At 43.3% G+C, this 19,241-nt stretch overlaps 1 protein-coding gene across 1 annotated transcript in view; it reads left to right on the top strand.

The window, feature by feature from the left end:
* Positions 1–19,241, top strand: part of ALDH1L2 (aldehyde dehydrogenase 1 family member L2) — a 58,700-nt gene that overhangs the window by 8,692 nt on the left and 30,767 nt on the right. Inside the window, exons 3-6 of the mRNA XM_032954050.2 lie at positions 3,211–3,445; positions 5,211–5,376; positions 7,356–7,457; positions 18,608–18,697. Of these exons, the coding sequence (XP_032809941.1) occupies positions 3,211–3,445; positions 5,211–5,376; positions 7,356–7,457; positions 18,608–18,697 (593 nt within the window). The remainder of the gene's footprint in view (positions 1–3,210; positions 3,446–5,210; positions 5,377–7,355; positions 7,458–18,607; positions 18,698–19,241) is intronic.

The raw sequence follows: 19,241 nt of genomic DNA, 5'->3' as shown, positions 1-19,241 counted from the left end.
ATTTTGTCCCACTCCTCTTTGCAGATCTTCTCCAAGTCATTAAGGTTTCGAGGCTGACGTTTAGAAACTCGAACCTTCAGCTCCCTCCACAGATTTTCTATGGGATTAAGGTCTGGAGACTGGCTAGGCCACTCCAGGACCTTAATGTGCTTCTTCTTGAGCCACTCCTTTGTTGCCTTGGCCATGTGTTTTGGGTCATTGTCATGCTGGAATACCCATCCACGACCCATTTTCAATGCCCTTGCTGAGGGAAGGAGGTTCTCACCCAAGATTTGACGGTACGTGGCCCCGTCCATCGTCCCTTTGATGAGGTGAAGTTGTCCTGTCCCCTGAGCAGAAAAACACCCCCAAAGCATAATGTTTCCACCTCCATGTTTGACGGTGGGGATGGTGTTCTTGGGGTCATAGGCAGCATTTTTCCTCCTCCAAACACGGCGAGTTGAGTTGATGCCAAAGAGCTCCATTTTGGTCTCATCTAACCATAACACTTTTACCCAGGTGTCTTCTGAATCATTCAGATGTTCATTGGCAAACATCAGACGGGCATGTATATGTGCTTTCTTGAGCAGGGGGACCTTGCGGGCACTGCAGGATTTCAGTCCTTCACGACGTAGTGTGTTACCAATTGTTTTTTTGGCGACAATGGTCCCAGCTGCCTTGAGATCATTGACAAGAGCCTCCTGTGTAGTTCTGGGCTGATTCCTCACCGTTCTCATGATCATTGCAACTCCACGAGGTGAGATATTGCATGGAGCCCCAGGCCAAGGGAGATTGACAGTTCTTTTGTGTTTCTTCCATTTGCGAATAATCGCACCAACTGTTGTCACCTTCTCACCAAGCTGCTTGGCAATGGTCTTGTAGCCCATTCCAGCATTGTGTAGGTCTACAATCTTGTCCCTGACATCCTTGGAGAGCTCTTTGGTCTTGGCCATGGTGGAGAGTTTGGAATCTGATTGATTGATTGATTGCTTCTGTGGACAGGTGTCTTTTATACAGGTAACAAGCTGAGATTAGGAGCACTCCCTTTAAGAGTGTGCTCCTAATCTCAGCTCGTTACCTGTATAAAAGACACCTGGGAGCCATAAATCTTTCTGATTGAGAGGGGGTCAAATACTTATTTCCCTCATTAAAATGCAAATCAATTTATAACATTTTTGACATGCGTTTTTCTGGATTTTGTTGTTGTTATTCTGTCTGTCACTGTTCAAATAAACCTATCATTAAAATTATAGACTGATCATTTCTTTGTCAGTGGGCAAACGTACAAAATCAGCAGGGGATCAAATACTTTTTTCCCTCACTGTATCTGCTTTGACGAAAAGGCCATGGTCTATTGTGTACTTTTTCTTTTAAGGCCACAGGTTTTTTTCATGAATGTGATATCAAATAACTTAATTAAGTCAAACAATTATTAATAGTATAGAGGCTATAAGTTACAAATGAATAAAACCCATTCAATGAAAAGTGTTCGTGCCTAAATTAAGTGTCCTTTTTATGTATTAAGTGAAGCTATTTTTGAATGTCAGATGAGTTCACTCAGACCACAGGGAACAAACATTTAATGAATAAAGGCATGATTCATCCTTTACTCTTCCTACACAGTCTGCAACGTGATAAATGTGCTATTAGTTTAGCTTTTGTTTCGTCGTGTGCACAACTGCACCTCCGATTGGCACAGTTGGGTATGTACGGCGCGAAAGAAGTTCTACATACAGACATACAACTGCATTGTCAGCTAACGGGTTAAAAAAATAAACATTTTATTGCCTTTGTGCAACTGTGTTCCTACATTTTCTGAATTTCAAACAGCACTCTTAGAATTTTTGCAATTGTCATTTGGGCAGTGCACACACTTCCAGGCAGTGCTCCAAGTGACAAATTAAATGGACATTTTAAGAGTCCTCATCAAAACGAGGTTTATATTTGCCAGTGATGACGCATTTATTGCTTCACGTGGAATGTAATTATAGCCAGCTCACTGAGCCAGATTCGCAGCGTCTGCCATTCTCTCATCCGTCAATTAAGTGTCCTTTAATTTCTCAGGAGAATACTGAACAATAAAGCATTGCAGTGCTCGGTCATATACTGCCATGATTAGCTGCTGCCATCTAAATACCATTAAAAAAAACAGTGGGTGTATGTACGTACATTGAACTTATTTTCACCGTACCATATACATTTTCACATCGAGGCTCTATGTTCGTCCAGTGCTCGCCGAGCTGCATTGGCTTCTGGTTGTCGAACGAATACGTTTGAAGTTCGCAGTCATTACACACAAAGTGCTTGCCACAAATGAACCACAACACCGAACTGATCTCATCAAGATCAAGGAGCATAAACCATCACGCCAACTCCGGTCATCCTCGCAGCAGCATTTGGATGGCCATCGAACAATGACGGTCACTTCATTGTGCGCTTTCAGATGCACTTCTGCGGCCATCTGGAATGCTCTTCCTTCCGACATTAGAAAGCCACCGGAGCTGTGCACTTTTAAATCTAGATTGAAAACTAATTTCTTTAGAACTGATTTTTGTGTTTAGTTTGTTGTCCTTCCCCCGCACCTCCGATCAGCATGGTAGACTGTGTGCTGTGTGAAAGAAGTTCAACATAATACATACATACATGGTTCTGAAGCAGTGGTCAAAATTCCACGTTCCTATGGAATGGCCCATACAATCCATAGGACAACCACTGCAGGTGCATTAACCATAAATACGTGCCGTCTTCTTCACAGCGGAGATTGAAGGTCCCCTAATGTTAAATACAAATTAGTAGGCCTTGTGTGTTGAAGTCATTATCTACTTTTTCAAAATTTGATAAATTACTTGCAAAATTCATAATTGGGAAAACCCATAGAGCAACACCCTCTCCTCCTGGCAGACTAATGCAGACTAATTCCCATTTTCAGGCCAGTGCTGGTTTCACGTTCCACATAAGGCTGGCTGCCACTGGGGATCCCCTTGACGAAACTCTATAGTAAGGCATTGGAATAGTTCAGATGAGATGTGCTTTGAGACACCTCGAGTTACCAAGACATTTAAGCACGTGCCCTATTCATGCAAATCCTTTCTGTTGATTTCCCACAACATGGTACTTATTTGAATGACCCCAGAGACAAGAAGGCCGACATCAACCCAAAGCTGTGATGTGAACTCTTATCGCACGGGGACCCTCGTGTATTAACTTCTCAGCTGCTCTGCACTCCGATAGCTTTGGTGGCCGACAAGGAGGGGACGCCCGTGTTCAAGTTCCCTCGTTGGAGGACGAAGGGAAAGCCCATTCCGGAGGTGCTGGAGGCGTACAAGTCCCTCGGAGCCCAGCTCAACGTGCTGCCCTTCTGCTCGCAGTTCATCCCCATGGACGTCATAGATCACCCAAGCCACGGCTCCATCATTTACCACCCGTCCCTGCTGCCTCGCCACCGCGGTGCCTCCGCCATCAATTGGTAGGTTCCGCTTCTCGCTCAGGCTCGCGTGCGATACTGGACGCCGCCACGGTTGTTTTTGGGCACGTAGCGAACAGCCGATTGAAATTGCCGCAGGCCCTGCCCAACGATGCGTGCATCGAAGTGCAAATTACGTGCACATTTTTTTCACAATGACGACCTTTACATTTGTGGGAAGAACAAGACTGAACAATGTGAGACAGGTACAGATTAGAGAGACGATACGAAACAGAGGGTACAAATAAGAAAGACATTCCTTGAATGAAACGATACTAAATTCGTGAATTAATTGAATTGTGAGGAATGGAGGTAAATCGTTATATATACTCATTAGATTTATTCTGAGTGGAATAGTGACACAGGACAGCTGAAAGTGTTGTATCCAATACATACAGTACTTGGATTGGTGATATCTGCAATTATTGTGATTCCAGCATCGTTATTCTGGACGTGTGATTAATATAACAGCGATACTAACACATTAATATTGCTTGTCAATTTATGGATTTTGATGCCTTGGAAAATAGTGAAGGCTCACCGACAGCTAATTACTCCGGATTTTTTACGAGTGAGTAGTGAAGGTTTTCTGAGAGGTCACATTCACCCAGGCACAGGCGTTACTGATAGAGTAGCAAGTACTTACTGGGCAGGTATAAGTGAACAATCGCAGTATCAGCTATCGATGGAGGCACGAAAGTCCCCTGACAGGCGGGGCATTTAACAGACCCGTGCGTTATTGATAACGTGGTAAAGGCTGGCTTATGTGTCACAACAAGTACAGGCCTAAGTGCTTTGGATGTATTGGAAGAGACTGACAGACAGCCCAGCCCGTTAAGTCTCCGGACATCACCATTGTACCGGGGGCATTCATTGCACTCATAACACTGCGCACGCAATCCAGCATGAGATGCATTGATTTGTGGAACTCCCACACGTGCCGGGCAGTAAGACCAATTGGGCCTATGAGCACGTCTGTGTCGACCTCTCAGTATTGTCCCCACGTGTACATTGATTATGTCCTTGGGCACGGGTCCTCTCCAACAGGCAAAACGCTCCTTGAAAATTGAATTGGCCAAAACTTCCCAGATTTTCCTTAAAAAAAAATGCATCCTTATCATTACTGTATTCTCAGTCTATATCAGAGAGCTGAGCAAATCAACGTTAAGAACTGGCAATACCACCAGCAGCAGCAGCAGGCAATGCTTTATAACCGAGAGAAAAATTGAGCTGCTCAATTCAGTTCCCGAAGAAGCTTCCACCAGATGCAGCAAAACGTCAGACATCTTGCCGAACAACACACGGTACAACCCGAACACACATCGGCAGGTCACTGGGTATGGCGCCGTACAGCACGAAAACCAACGCAGTGGTAAAGCATCATTGTGTGTGTTTGTGTGTGTGTGGGTGGGTGGGTGGGTGGCTCGCAGGTGGAGGGGTGGTGTAGCGGTTAGCGCACTGCGCTTCAAAACCGGCAACCGAAGTTCGAATCCCATTTACGGCCAACACCAGTGACGATTATTCGATTTAAAGCTTGATCTGAAACGGTCCTGGGCCTCCCCTAGGTCGACTCCAATTAGTACCTGGTGTGGCGTATAAACATAGCCACTGGCGAGACAAAGGCGGCCGGGCGTTGTGTTGGCCACCCACCTGCTCGTGTGCCGTGCCGGCCTTCATAGGCGCTGCTCGCTAACGGCACTTGTCCCCCACAGTCTGTTAATAGGCTATATGGGGGTGGGGGGGGGTCTTTGTCTTTTGTGGCTTGCAGGACTCTGATCCACGGGGACCAGCGTGGAGGCCTCAGCGTGTTCTGGGCCGACGCCGGCCTCGACACGGGGCCCTTGTTGCTACAGCGTGAGTGCCGCGTCGAGCCCAACGACACGGTGGACTCGCTCTACAACCGCTTCCTCTACCCCGAGGGCATCAAGGCCATGGTGAGCGTGGCGCGCCGCTGAGCTGAGTGTTGCGTCGAGCCGTGCGGTGCAGAGGGCTGGGAATGGGGAGATATTATGGGGGGAACTCATAAATGATTCCCCCCAACCACCCCCACTAGATCTGGACCGTACACTAGATCTGAAGAGGAGGAGCTTCGCTCCTTATGTGGGTATCTGTGCACGTCTGTGGGTCTCTGCCCGTGTCTGTGGGTCTCTGTGTGTGTCTTCGGGTGTCTGTGTTTGTGGGTTTATGTGTTTATCTGTGGGTGTCTGTAGGAATCTGTGCTCCTCTGAGCCCTCTGTGTTTGTGGGTTTCTGTGCGCGTTTTTGGGTCTCTGTGCGCGTCTGTGGGCATCTGTGCTCCTCTGTGGATCTTTGTGCGCATCTGTGGGTAGTCGTGCATGTCTGTGGGTCTCTATGCATGTCTGTGGGTCTCTCTGTTAGTCTAGAGGCCTATCTATGTAAAAAAAAAGATTCATCTTTAATTCCTCACGGAATGCAGTTGGGTTAAAATGTTCACTCCTACCACTGCGTTTCGGGGAATTCCGGCTCATTTCCACCACTGACCGTGCATGAGTGCTGTGCACCACTTCATGTTGTTGTGCATTGTTCTATGCATTGCAGTGTGGCGTTACATAATGTATTACAAAGGTATTTGTTGTGTTGAATAATGCAGTATCGTGCTGTGTGATGCATTGCATTGTTGTGCATTGTGTTTGGCAAGGCAGTGTGGTGATATGTAATTTATTATGCTATTACACATTGTGTTATACATTATGGTGTGGCATTAAATAACGAATTATTGCAATGCTGTGTGTGTTTTATTGAGCAGCGTGTTATGTTATGCAATACATGCAGTGATATGCATTATTGGGAGTCATTGTGGCATTAAGTATTGCAGCATTATGCAGATAATTGCAGTTATATGTAATGTAGGTAATTTATTAATTATGTCTACAATGTGACAACTGTTCAGTGGCAAGTGAGAATGTACATAATATAAATGTATCACACGTAAAAAAACTTATCACAGGTTAAGCTTATTCCCAGTCACATCAATTCTTATTTAAAATATAGTGATATTGGTTAGAAAATCTTCAGTTTTGTCACAGGAGAGCTCAATACAATAATTGCCTGTGCGATACATACATCAGCATCTTCCTGTATCACAAATCACGTCTTTCCAGATATATCTGACGTCTGTGAAGAAACTACTGGACATCTGCGAAAACTACAGGCACACAGACACACAAAGACAAAGATCCCCCGTATAGCCTTAACACACTGTTGGTGCAAGGGATGTTAGTGAGCACCTATGAAGGCCGGCACGGCACACGACGCGGTGGGTGTCACAAAGACAAAGATCCCCCGTTCAGCCTTAACGGACTTTTGGGGCAGGTGCTGTTAGCGAGACACAGACCAACAGTGTAAATAAATATTCTGATTCTGATATACAGTAAAACCTTGGGTTGCGAGTAACTTGGTCTGCGAGTGTTTTGCAAGACGAGCAAAATTTTTAGGTACATATTAATTTGATAAACGAGCGAGGGTCTTGCTATATGAGTAGTACGTATACGCTTTGTCTGCCGAGCGTCACGTGATCACAACTGATATACGATTGCTTTGATATACGAGTGCTTTGGATTACAAACACGTTTCCGGAACGAATTATGCTCGCAATCCAAGGTTTTGCTGTATATATATTTTGTATCATGGCCCAATCTACCCATGTCATCTTGCCGTTGAATACATCTCTTTAGTTCAGTCAAAGCTCTTTGGTGTAACTTCTATTTGTGTATTGCAATCTGGCCTTCCTGCACCTGGTTGAAAAATATTGCCACTTAAAAGTTCCATCGCGTGCCAGTGTCGTGCATGGCCTCTTGTCATGCGGTCCAACACGGTAATGCATTGAGCAATGCCCTTGTGCCGTGCACACCGTAGACCAGTACTGCAACCGCGTGTAATATCACATTGTTCAGACGGAAGCCGTTCAGCTGATTGCCGACGGAAAAGCCCCCAGGATACCGCAAACAGAAGAAGGAGCTTCGTATGAAGGCATACAACATAAAGAAGCTGCACAGGTACGGCGACTATCTCACGTTTCTGCCTTACGCATACACCACAAGGTCTTGTGCTTTTTGACGTGTTCAGGCGACCGCATACAAGCCTGTGTCATTGCCTATGGTGTTAAAATCCCCATGCTAATAGTAGTGACAACCTTAAATAATCTAGACTGAAGTCAGCTAAGGTCGGTCTGAGCACTTTGGCTCTGTCAATGCGAAGCATGTCATTGATGGATGTATGGGTATTTGGCCTCATATACCGTTGCAATATCCCCAGTGAGTGGCTAGCCACTCCTACACCTGTTGAACCTGCTATCTGAAACACGCTGCCGCTTGTATGCAATGCGGGCTCCATTTCAGTCCTTGCTCAAGACCTGTCTTCTCCTTCGCTTGTGATTGACTGCCTACTAATCCAATTCCTTCATTCTCTCTATGGAATTGAATGGAAACTGTGTGCATCACGCATACAAAATTATAATGATAATTAAACCCAGATTGAAAGATGTAAATTATTCCTCGGGTCATTAATTATTTACATAACCTTCTTGGTTCTTTCGGTAAAGTCACGGAGAATGGGAATAAAATAATAAAATAAAATTAAACAATAAAATTCTCACAACGTTTCGGCCACAACACAAGTGGCCTTCTTCAGGTGAAGAGACAGGTCTGTCCAGAAGACAGAGCTTGAATGAACGCTGTCATGCATGGACCGCGTCTATTAAGCTGTGTGGGCGGAGTTAAAATATGAATTTGCATGTTACCAGCATCACCTCCGGAGAGGAGGAGGGAGGGGGCTGAGAACACAGGCAGAGAGGAGAAAAGAAAAAAGAAAAGGGGCAAGTGCAACAGCCTGGTGCGCTGTTGTGTCCTGAGTTGCCTTATGACTGTGCTAAAAGAGGATCCTTCTGAGGAGCCATTCAAAACCATCACCTTACTCTTTGGTTCTATTGGGTAAAGTCACGTACTTGAAAATAAAATAACAAAAAATCACGACGTTTCGGCCACAACACAAGCGGCCTTCATTAGGTGAAGGGACGAGACTGTCTGGAGGACAGCGCTGGAGTGGAAGAAGCCACGCTAAGATCACGACCTTTAAGCTGTATGAGAAGAAAAACACCAAGTGCCTTGACAAAGGAATTAGCATATAATTTAGCATTGAAATGGCTCATTGAAATAGCTAAGTTAAAGTATACACATCCACAGAGGTACCCCTTGACAAAGGAATTAGCATAGAATTTAGCATTGAAATAGCTGAGTGATTAGCTTGTAACTGGTCACAGAAATAGCTATGTTAAAGTTAGAGCATATACATTCACCGAGGCACCTAGTACTCATCAAACAGGAGAATTTAGCGAAACACAACCACGCTCAGACAGCGGACCTTTAAACTGTGTGCGAGCAAACAAGGTGTTCTGACAAAGAAATTAGCATAAAAATTAGCATTTGATTGGCGGATTTTAGGAAAGAGGTGGTGTACGTGCCGGTGGACTTGCCGTTTGGCGCGGGGGGGGGGGAAGGGGGGGAGGGGGAGTTTACCTATTGATGGTGTGAAAAGGGAATTTATAAGAGCTGCGAAAGTTTGGGGTACCACTACTTGAAAAATATACTGTACCATTGAAATTAGTTTAATGTTTAGTTCGATTTAGAACATCTTTCCAATGGTTGCTTAATTTGAAACCATCCTCTCGGTTGAAATTGTGTCTGTGTTTGTAGATCTGAATTGCTTCATGAACAAATCTCTGATAAAAGCCCGTGGGTTTGCAAAGAACCTTGGTATCGGAGAAAATTATATCGTGATCCCCCACAGCGTTGTAACAGTGATCAGCCACGGCAGAAGAATTCGTTTTGCCGTGTTTCAAATCTAATTTGTGCTCGCGAATTCGGTCAGAGACATGTCGCTTTGTCTCACCGATATAGCAATCACCGCAGGTACAACTCAATTTGTAAACCCCGGGGTACTGTAAATCAGGAATGACATCCTTCACGGATGGGATCAGATCACGAATTTTGTGTACTGTATTGAATCGGACCTGGATCTTGTGTTTGTTTAGAATTTTGGAAATCTTTTTAGTAACACCTATTATATATGGAAGTGTGATGGTCTTGACCGGAGTATGTTAAGTACTTAACTCAGCCCAATTGGTCTCTATGGTCAAAGACGTTGTACTGTCCCCTGACGATATCCTTGTCAGCTTCGATGTGGTCTCTTTGTTCACCAAGGTCCCAGTACCTGATACCATTGAAATAATTGAAAATTTGGTCCAACATGGACTAGACCCCGACACATCTGCACTGGTTAGGCACTGCCTCAACAATACCTACTTTACTTGGAATGGCTCCTTCTACAAACAAAATGAGGGTACTCCCATGGGATCCCCCTTATCACCAGTGATAGCCAATATTTCCATGGAGAAATTTGAATCAGACGCCATCCAGACTTCCACCCTCAGACCTTCCCTGTGGAAGAGATATGTGGATGACACTTTCGTCATTTGGCCACATGGCCTCCCAGCTCTGAACCTTTTCCTACACCACATCAATTCCAGACATCCCGCCATCAAATTCACCATGGAAGTGGAGAAAGATGGCAAGCTACCATTCTTAGATGTTCTGTTTGAGAGGAGACCTGATGGCTCATTGGGGCATTCTGTCTACAGGAAACCCACCCACACAGATTCCTACTTGAAACCTGATTCCCACCACCACCCAGCCCAAAAGAATTCTCTCATCAAATCTTTATACGATAGGGCTCATTGCATTTCGGACCAACACCACCTGACCAGTGAATTAAAACATGTACACCTGGCCCTCAAAAGCAATGGTTACTCTGACCGTACCATCCGCCAAGCTGTCTCTCCCTCCATACAGAAACAACCACTTGATACTCCGGTCAAAACCATCACACTTCCATATATAGTAGGTGTTACTAAAACCATTTCCAAAATTCTAAACAAACACAAGATCCAGGTCCGGTTCAATACAGTACACAAAATTCGTGATCTGATCCCATCCGTGAAGGATGTCATTCCTGATTTACAGTACCCCGGGGTTTACAAATTGAGTTGTACCTGCGGTGATTGCTATATCGGTGAGACAAAGCGACATGTCTCTGACCGAATTCGCGAGCACAAATCAGATTTGAAACACGGCAAAACGAATTCTTCTGCCGTGGCTGATCACTGTTACAACGCTGTGGGGGATCACGATATAATTTTCTCCGATAGCAAGGTTCTTTGCAAACCCACGGGCTTTTATCAGAGATTTGTTCATGAAGCAATTCAGATCTACAAACACAGACACAATTTCAACCGAGAGGATGGTTTCAAATTAAGCAACCATTGGAAAGATGTTCTAAATCGAACTAAACATTAAACTAATTTCAATGGTACAGTATATTTTTCAAGTAGTGGTACCCCAAACTTTCGCAGCTCTTATAAATTCCTTTTCACACCATCAATAGGTAAACTCCCCCTCCCCCCCTTCCCCCCCCCCCCGCGCCAAACGGCAAGTCCACCGGCACGTACACCACCTCTTTCCTAAAATCTGCCAATCAAATGCTAATTTTTATGCTAATTTCTTTGTCAGAACACCTTGTTTGCTCGCACACAGTTTAAAGGTCCGCTGTCTGAGCGTGGTTGTGTTTCGCTAAATTCTCCTGTTTGATGAGTACTAGGTGCCTCGGTGAATGTATATGCTCTAACTTTAACATAGCTATTTCTGTGACCAGTTACAAGCTAATCACTCAGCTATTTCAATGCTAAATTCTATGCTAATTCCTTTGTCAAGGGGTACCTCTGCGGATGTGTATACTTTAACTTAGCTATTTAAATGAGCCATTTCAATGCTAAATTATATGCTAATTCCTTTGTCAAGGCACTTGGTGTTTTCCTTCTCACACAGCTTAAAGGTCGTGATCTGAGCGTGGCTTCTTCCACTCCAGCGCTGTCCTCCAGACAGTCTCGTCCCTTCACCTGATGAAGGCCGCTTGTGTTGTGGCCGAAACGTCGTGATTTTTTGTTATTTTATTTTCAAGTACGTGACTTTACCCAATAGAACCAAAGAGTATGGATCCTAGCAGTCACGACAGCTTTAAATCTAGAACCATCACCTTACTCTACATTGGGGGGGGTCACAAAAAAGATCTACAAAATCCTGAATAAACACAAGATCCAGGTCCGATTCAACACAGTACATAAAATCCGTGATCTGGTTCCATCTGTAAAAGATGCAGTTCCAGACATACAGTACTCGGGCGTTTACAAACTAAAGTGCCTCTGTGGTAGCAGCTACATTGGAGAAACCAAACGACATATCTCGGACCGCATCCGCGAACATAAAGCAGACTTGAAACACGGTAGGACGAACTCCTCAGCCGTGGCAGATCACTGTTATAATTCAGTAGGCTCACATGACATTGACTTTTCCAAGACAGAGGTTATTTGCAAGCCAACCGGCTACCATGAGAGATTCGTTCATGAGGCCATCCACATATACAAGCACAGAGACAATTTCAACCGAGAAGATGGATTCTGGCTTAGTAACCATTGGAAAGATGTTTTAAACCATTTCGGTTCTTAATTAATTGTATTTTACGGTGACTTTCAGACCGCAGCCCTTTCGCTGGCACTGCCTCTTAATACCTCTCACACCACGGTCAATGGTTTGGTTTATAACATGTAGTATAATAATTAATAGTATAACATTGTAATGTTTAACATTACTCAAGACAATATATAGCATCGCAATTGCATAGTGAATATACAGCAGTGTGGTATATAGTTGGGTTCATAGAATAAGACATAGTGTAATATCACAAGTCTAATAGTTTATAATCTAAAGTATAGGGTAGTGTAAAGTAACGCATTGTATAATTCAAAGGTGGAATTTGTCTATGATATGATGTTATACCATATATTTTAGATTGGAAGGTATAATATTGTATGATATATTAGTCCAGTTTTTAGCATAGTCATGAGGCAACTCAGGACACAACAGCGCACCTTGGCTGTTGCTCTTGCCCCTTTTCTTTTTTCTTGTTTCCTCTCTGCCTGTGTTCCCAGCCCCCTCCCTCCTCCTCTCCGGAGGTGATGCTGGTAACATGCAAATTCATATTTTAACTCCGCCCACAGCTTAATAGACGCGGTCCATGCATGACAGCGTTCATTCAAGCTCTGTCTTCTGGACAGACCTGTCTCTTCACCTGAAGAAGGCCACTTGTGTTGTGGCCGAAACGTCGTGAGAATTTTATTGTTTAATTTTAGTTTTATTATTTTATTCCCATTCTACGTGACTTTACCGAAAGAACCAAGAAGATGAATCCTTGCAGTCACAAAAGCTTTAAATCGAAATTTTACATAACCTTATCACTGCAGGACTTTCTTTTTTCCATACAAAAGTAGATAAGTGGACATTGTTCGTGTTTACTCAGTACATTAAGCCACCACCAGCGTACCGAGTGGTGTGCCTGTGTTTTCAAGATTTCTTACTTCTTTGGGAATCAAAATACCCTAATGTCATTGACAATCTGAACAGAAGGCTCTTCGTGTCTGTAGTCCAGCTTTAAGTGGCAAGAGTTGGTGGATCGCATAGATCTGTGGAACTCCAAAGCGTGCTGGCTAGGCGGCAAGGAGGTCAGGGGATGGAAGCACAGTTCATGGATTGTTGAATCCTCTGTAAAGAGCTTTTGATCGTTATCAGCTTGTGTACGCCCTCACATATCAATCATTCAGTGATGGAATTCGCCAAACATCGCAATGTAGGAATGTGCTGATAAACGAGTTTTAGGTGTCACTGACGCTTTCCTCTATGAACAAAAATACGATTGTCAATCATCGTAGACAATACGCTCTTTTAATAAATTCGTCCATGTTAATACTTTACAATACGGGGTTGTCAAAGGCGTAACAACTCCAGTAGTACAAACTAAGTGTACACATTGGACCCCATGCACGCAACGTCTATTAGAAACAAAATATGCACTATCAAGTTTGGCCATTGCACGAAATGTCACCAATTATACGGGGTGGTTTTTTTCCTTTAAAGGCCACAGTGTTATTGATGAGAGTGATGAGCCTAATAAAGTGTATTTAATGGAATTCATCTGTTAAATGAAGCTATCTATAGAGGTCAAATGGCAACACAAGAGGGGCACTTTCGTAGCTAAATTTAATTCTGGCACAAGTTAATGGCCTCAATGAAAAAAAACTGTTTAAATTATTCCCACACCTCTGTGTGATCTCTCAGTTGGACAGAGCTTTGAGCAGTGGCTTCATTGCAGGTGACCAATTTAACTTTATTACCCTATATTCTTGGTTCTTTCGGTAAAGTCACGTAGAAGGGAAACAATACAATAATAAAAATATAAAACAATAAAATTCTCACGACGTTTCGACTGCAACACAAGCAATCATCATCAGGTGTGAAAACCACAGCAATATTTTTTTCTTCAAATTTTCATGCTGTGGTTTTCACACCTGATGATGATTGCTTGTGTTGCAGTCGAAACATCGTGATAATTTTATTGCTTTATATTTTTATTATTTTATTGTTTCCCTTCTACGTGACTTTACCGAAAGAACCAAGAATATGAATCCCTGCAGTCACGAAAGCTTTAAATCAAAATGTATTGCCCTACTTTAAAAATATGTTATTAAAGACTCCAAAGATGTGTCAATAACACCATGGCCTGGAAAGGAAAGGTAATACAGTCTGTTCTCCGATAGTGTGTGTTTTCATGACGCAATTGGATATAACGCAATGAATGCATTAGGGAACACTTTTTTTATAACGTGGGTGTGAATTGGATATAACGCGATTGAGTGAATAGAACTACGTCGGGTGAGAAGGAATAAGCGGTTGTGCGGCTGCCTTGGCGTAGCATCACACAAGGTGGGATGCTGCTGGATGCTTCTAGATGCTACCCACGTGCCTCAATATTTGTTCAGCCTGCATACGCATCGCACGTGTTATCTGCGGACTGTGCTTTACCCTGCATTATGTTTTATTTACAACATAATTTTTCCAAAACGTGGAGTTCTTTAGGAACGCAACTACCACGTTATAGGAGAATAGACTGTAGGTGATGTTTCTTATTAATAGCACGTACATTTCATAATTAAATTAAATCCTAGCAAATAATATAATGGGCTAATTATATACAGGCGACGTTTTAGGCCACTGCCTGATTCATTGCCCATTATGCATGTATATTTTTCATTTTAAATCAGTGATATAGACAAATTTGTTGAGTTTTATTTGTTATTTGCGCTTGTGCCTAACTGCCAACTCAGCATCATCAAATTGTTTACTTTGGAAATTGTTTACTTTAAAAGTTGTTTACTTTGAATCACTTAAAAAAAGTGTACTATCAAAATGATTTAATTTGAAAATTATTAACGTTTAAAATTGTTTACTTTCAAAGTGTATTACTTTAAAAATTATTCACTTTGAAAATTGTTTACTTTCTAAAAAAAATACTTTCTACATTATTTACTTTCAAAATTATTAACTTTAAAAATAATTAACTTTCAAAATAGTTTACGTTCAAAATAGTTTACTACCAAAATTATTTAATCAAAAAAATATTCACGTTCAAAATTGTTGGCTTAAACAAAAATTGTACTTTCAAATTTATTAACTTCAAAAAATGTTTACTTAAATTTTTTTTACCTTTCTAAATTATTTACATTCGAAATTGTTTACTTAAAAATTTTTTATCTGCAAAATTATTTACTTTAAAAATTATTCACTTTCAAAATAGTTTAATTTCAATATTCGTGTCTCAGAACCTTTGTCTCAGGTGAACAGAGAGGAGAAAATTGTCTGTTACAAAGCGCCGTGTGGGTGTTTTAATTATTTAACACTGCAACGTATTTGCAATGTGTAAAGATGTGACGTTATTAACATCCCATGTAAATAATCGCACGCGCCTAAGAGCAAATCATCCGGCTATGCATCCCAACTCGTCAGACCTCAGAAGCTAAGCAGGTTTGAGCCTGTAGAGTGCTTGTTGTTGTTATGAGCGGCCCCCCCATGCGTACAAGTCGTCCGCTGCTGCGAGGCTGCGTTGTGCGCAGCAGAGAGCAGTGCGGCAAAATTCGACTGTACTATTAGGCTCCCTTATCTTTGCTCTCCATCCCATACCATCACTATAATATATACACAGAGTAGGCAATAAGCCTCCTTCACGTATCTGCCCCTCTACTTAAAAAAAAAATCATTTTTTTCACACATCCCATTGGTCGCACAAACTTCTAGGAGGGCATAATTTCAGCGGCATTTGGTCAGTACAAGAAAACTCTGCAATGATTTCCACATTGAGTCTGCAGCTTTGTTGAAACAATGCTGGTGAACTGCCAGATGTATATAGGCACCCTATGGCATGGAGAGGCCCTCATCTTGTAGTGGATTGCCAAAGGGGCTGTACATTTAAATTTGTGTGAGAATGTTTATTTATATATATTAGGTTGTGAGTTCACACCCTGATCATACTTCCATTCCTCTAGGGCCAATATAATTAGTTTTCCACTTCGTGGAAAGTCAAGTGGTCATCCTATGGAGAAAGCCACCCTGCACCACAGGAATGTGGAATTACCATCATTAACTCAGGCTCGCCAATGGAGAGTCCCAGTAAACATAAAACGTTGGGTCAAACGGTTCCAAGCTCCTGCCAACGTTCGCATGTTCACTTGGGTAGCGCTGCCCAATATTCACCTGAGTAGAGACACCTTGACTTTAACTTGACACTTTATTAATGTATCTGCTGTATTTCCTGTTACCCTGCATGTACACTTCCATTCACGCCTCTTACTGTAATGAGTAGGCGTAGTGGCACGGGACAGATTACAAAAGCAAATCCCAAACCTGCCTGTGACTACAAACATCATTGTCAATGACGTATGAGCACATAACTCTTGCAGTATATCGACAAAAGTCCCCAGTATAGCCTTCACGGACTTCTGGGGCAAGTGCTGTTAGCGAGCCACCTATGAAGGTGCACGGCACACAAACGGGGGTTGGGTGGCCAGCACCAAGCCCGGCCGCCTTTGTCTCCCCAAGTGGCGATGTTTGCACACCGAACTGGGCACTGATTTGAGGCTGAGTCGACTCCTACGTGCATGTGTGTATAATGTTTACAGAAACACGGAGAGTGAGAAAGAGAGAGGTGAGAGCGAGCCTCGTGGTTCTGAATTCCCGTACGATCACATGCACCCCCCGTAAATACACGAGCTATTGATAGCAACACGTGGCGGGTGGGGTGGCTGTGTGCCATGCAATGGGGGTGCGGTTGCCACACCGCTTGCCATTGGTTGCAGAGGATGCTAACGTGAGGTGTCAAAAGCAGAGTTTTCCCCAGCTGCTATCTCACTGGAAAATAGATGACATCTGCCAAGGTTCCTAAGTTACCGACATCATCCACTCGCCCGCCAATCCTCAGTGGCTTCTTGGAGAGTGGCAATCCGAGAGGTTATCTCTCCGATTGTCACGGTTGGCTATGTACGGTGCGAAAGAAGTTCAATATACATACTGTACATCTCAAGTGAGTGTGATATTACATTTTTCTACTATTTTGTTTGCACCGGGCAAGGCCCACTGAGCTCTACAGCTTTTTTTAAGAAGCGACCTGGTCTCAAATTATATCTCAACAAAGTGGCTTATCATGTGGAAATTTATAGCAGGAAAATAATCCAAAATACATGTTTCTAACGTGGAGGGAAAATCCTGAGGATCCGGTCGAAAAATCCACGCAACCGCAGGGAGATCATGCAAACTCCAACTATACAGCAGGCGTCATGGTCAGGATTGGGATCAAACCCACGACCTCCTGCATACCAGGCGAGGGAGTTAACATCTCGCCACTGCGGCACCCTCATTTGTGCATGTAAAGCCCATTTGACCATCCACTACTGGATGAGAGGCCTCCCCACGGCGTCCGTGTTATTGGGGTTTATTTGACCATACTTCACTGGAATGGAAAGTTCAGGCTGGTAAAGGCAGGAAGCACAGGTGTTGGAGCATATTACGGTACACCAATTGATGTTGGTGCACTGCTATCTGCTGCAACATAGCGCCACAGGAGCCTCCAGCAGATGTGTTATCCACGATGGTATTATCTTGGCGCAGCCCCGTTGAGCTTCTGAGATCTGATGAGTTCGGGCACATTCAGGGTGATCTTGTCTCTGTATTAGTAATTCCAAATACATTGACCATGGAATGCAGATGTGTTGTTGTGGCAGAGTGCTATACTCAACATCAACAGGTTACCATTCAATTCCTGCTCGGGTTAACATTTATTTATTTTTAATTACAAAGTCCTATTGAAATCTCAAAACTTTCTTTTTTCCAGAAAGTCCTGCTTCTTCCGATGTTTGGTTAATATTTTTAGTTAATGTTATTCATTGGAGGATTTCCAACAATAGGAGAGGCTAGCACTTAAATTCCACACAAAGAGGTCAGCAATCAGATTGCTGTATCCTTCCCCACATGCACTTCTTTATCTAGGAATGTGGCTGTCACACACATATCATGGTTCCCATCAGCACGCGATCCACCAACTCCCCCCACAGGTAACTCACTGCATTTATAGCGGTGTGCAAACTCATCCGGTCGATCCAAACAGTGTGGTTTATTTTGGCTCTCAAGGCAAGTGAAAGATTTGCTATGCTGTATTTGGATGCTTGCGGTTGTTTGTTTCTCTGCATTCTATTCTGGTCTCTTACAATGTTTGTTTCGTAGCCAATACAATGATCCGTACGGTATTTGTTTTCGGGTCAAGCCAAATACTTATTTCCCTCATTAAAATGCAAATCAATTTATAACATTTTTGACATGCGTTTTTCTGGATTTTGTTGTTGTTATTCTGTCTCTTACTGTTCAAATAAACCTACCATTAAAATTATAGACTGATCATTTCTTTGTCAGTGGGCAAACGTACAAAAGCAGCAGGGGATCAAATACTTTTTTTCCCTCACTGTATGTCAACTCTTTTTGATTACACACGTTTAATAGTGCTGTCCATTGCTGGCTGCTTGGCGTTTTTGTACATTTGGGCCTGTGCTTGGCAAGTGTGATTTTAAATAAACCTAACTGAGCGAACGGTTCGGAAGCCGCGCGTGAGTGTGCCGTGCATATTAACCCCGCGTGACGTTGGCCCTCTCCCCCGTGCCCAGATCAACTTCGACCAGCCGGCCGAGGCAATACACAACTGGATACGTGGGCACGACAAAGTCCCCGGGGCCTGGACCCTCATCGATGGACAAGTGAGTTTCACGGTGGCTTCTTGGGCGTCAAGGTGTCATGCCCTGGCTTGCCAGGAGAAGTCAGGACTCCACTTGTTCTGTCCGTATGTGTGGGTTTTTTTTTTCCCCGGTGCTCTGGATTATCCCCACATGTAAAAACGTATTAATTGGTCGATAGCACCATAATATATAGAGGGCCGCAGAGCTTTGGGCATTTCCAACTCATCATGTGGTTGCCTGCCTTACAAGTTGAATTCATTATACAGGGTGTTTGAAAAAGATGGACCCAACTTCAAAGCAGTATATTTCACGATGGCAACATGTTACAATTACACAAAAAGTTACAAACGGTTTAATGAGTTATCAAGTTTTACTAACCATTTTTATAAATGCTCTATGTGCCCTCCACCTGCTGTACGGACATCGAGACGATAGTTGAATTCGTCCCAAACGCCTCTCAAAGTGTCTTCTTCCACTCAAGTCACGGCTGACATGATTCTGTTTTTGAGGTCATCCAGATTAGTCGCTAATGGTGGCACAAAAACACCGTCTTTGACGTATCCCC

Source organism: Petromyzon marinus, chromosome 14 (genome assembly GCF_048934315.1).
Source record: "Petromyzon marinus isolate PM22_M1 ecotype Great Lakes invasive population chromosome 14, UKy_Petmar_22M1.pri1.0, whole genome shotgun sequence".
NCBI classification, from domain to species: domain Eukaryota; kingdom Metazoa; phylum Chordata; class Hyperoartia; order Petromyzontiformes; family Petromyzontidae; genus Petromyzon; species Petromyzon marinus.
The sequence above is the reverse complement of the archived record's forward strand: the minus strand, read 5'-3'. Positions and strand labels throughout refer to the sequence as shown.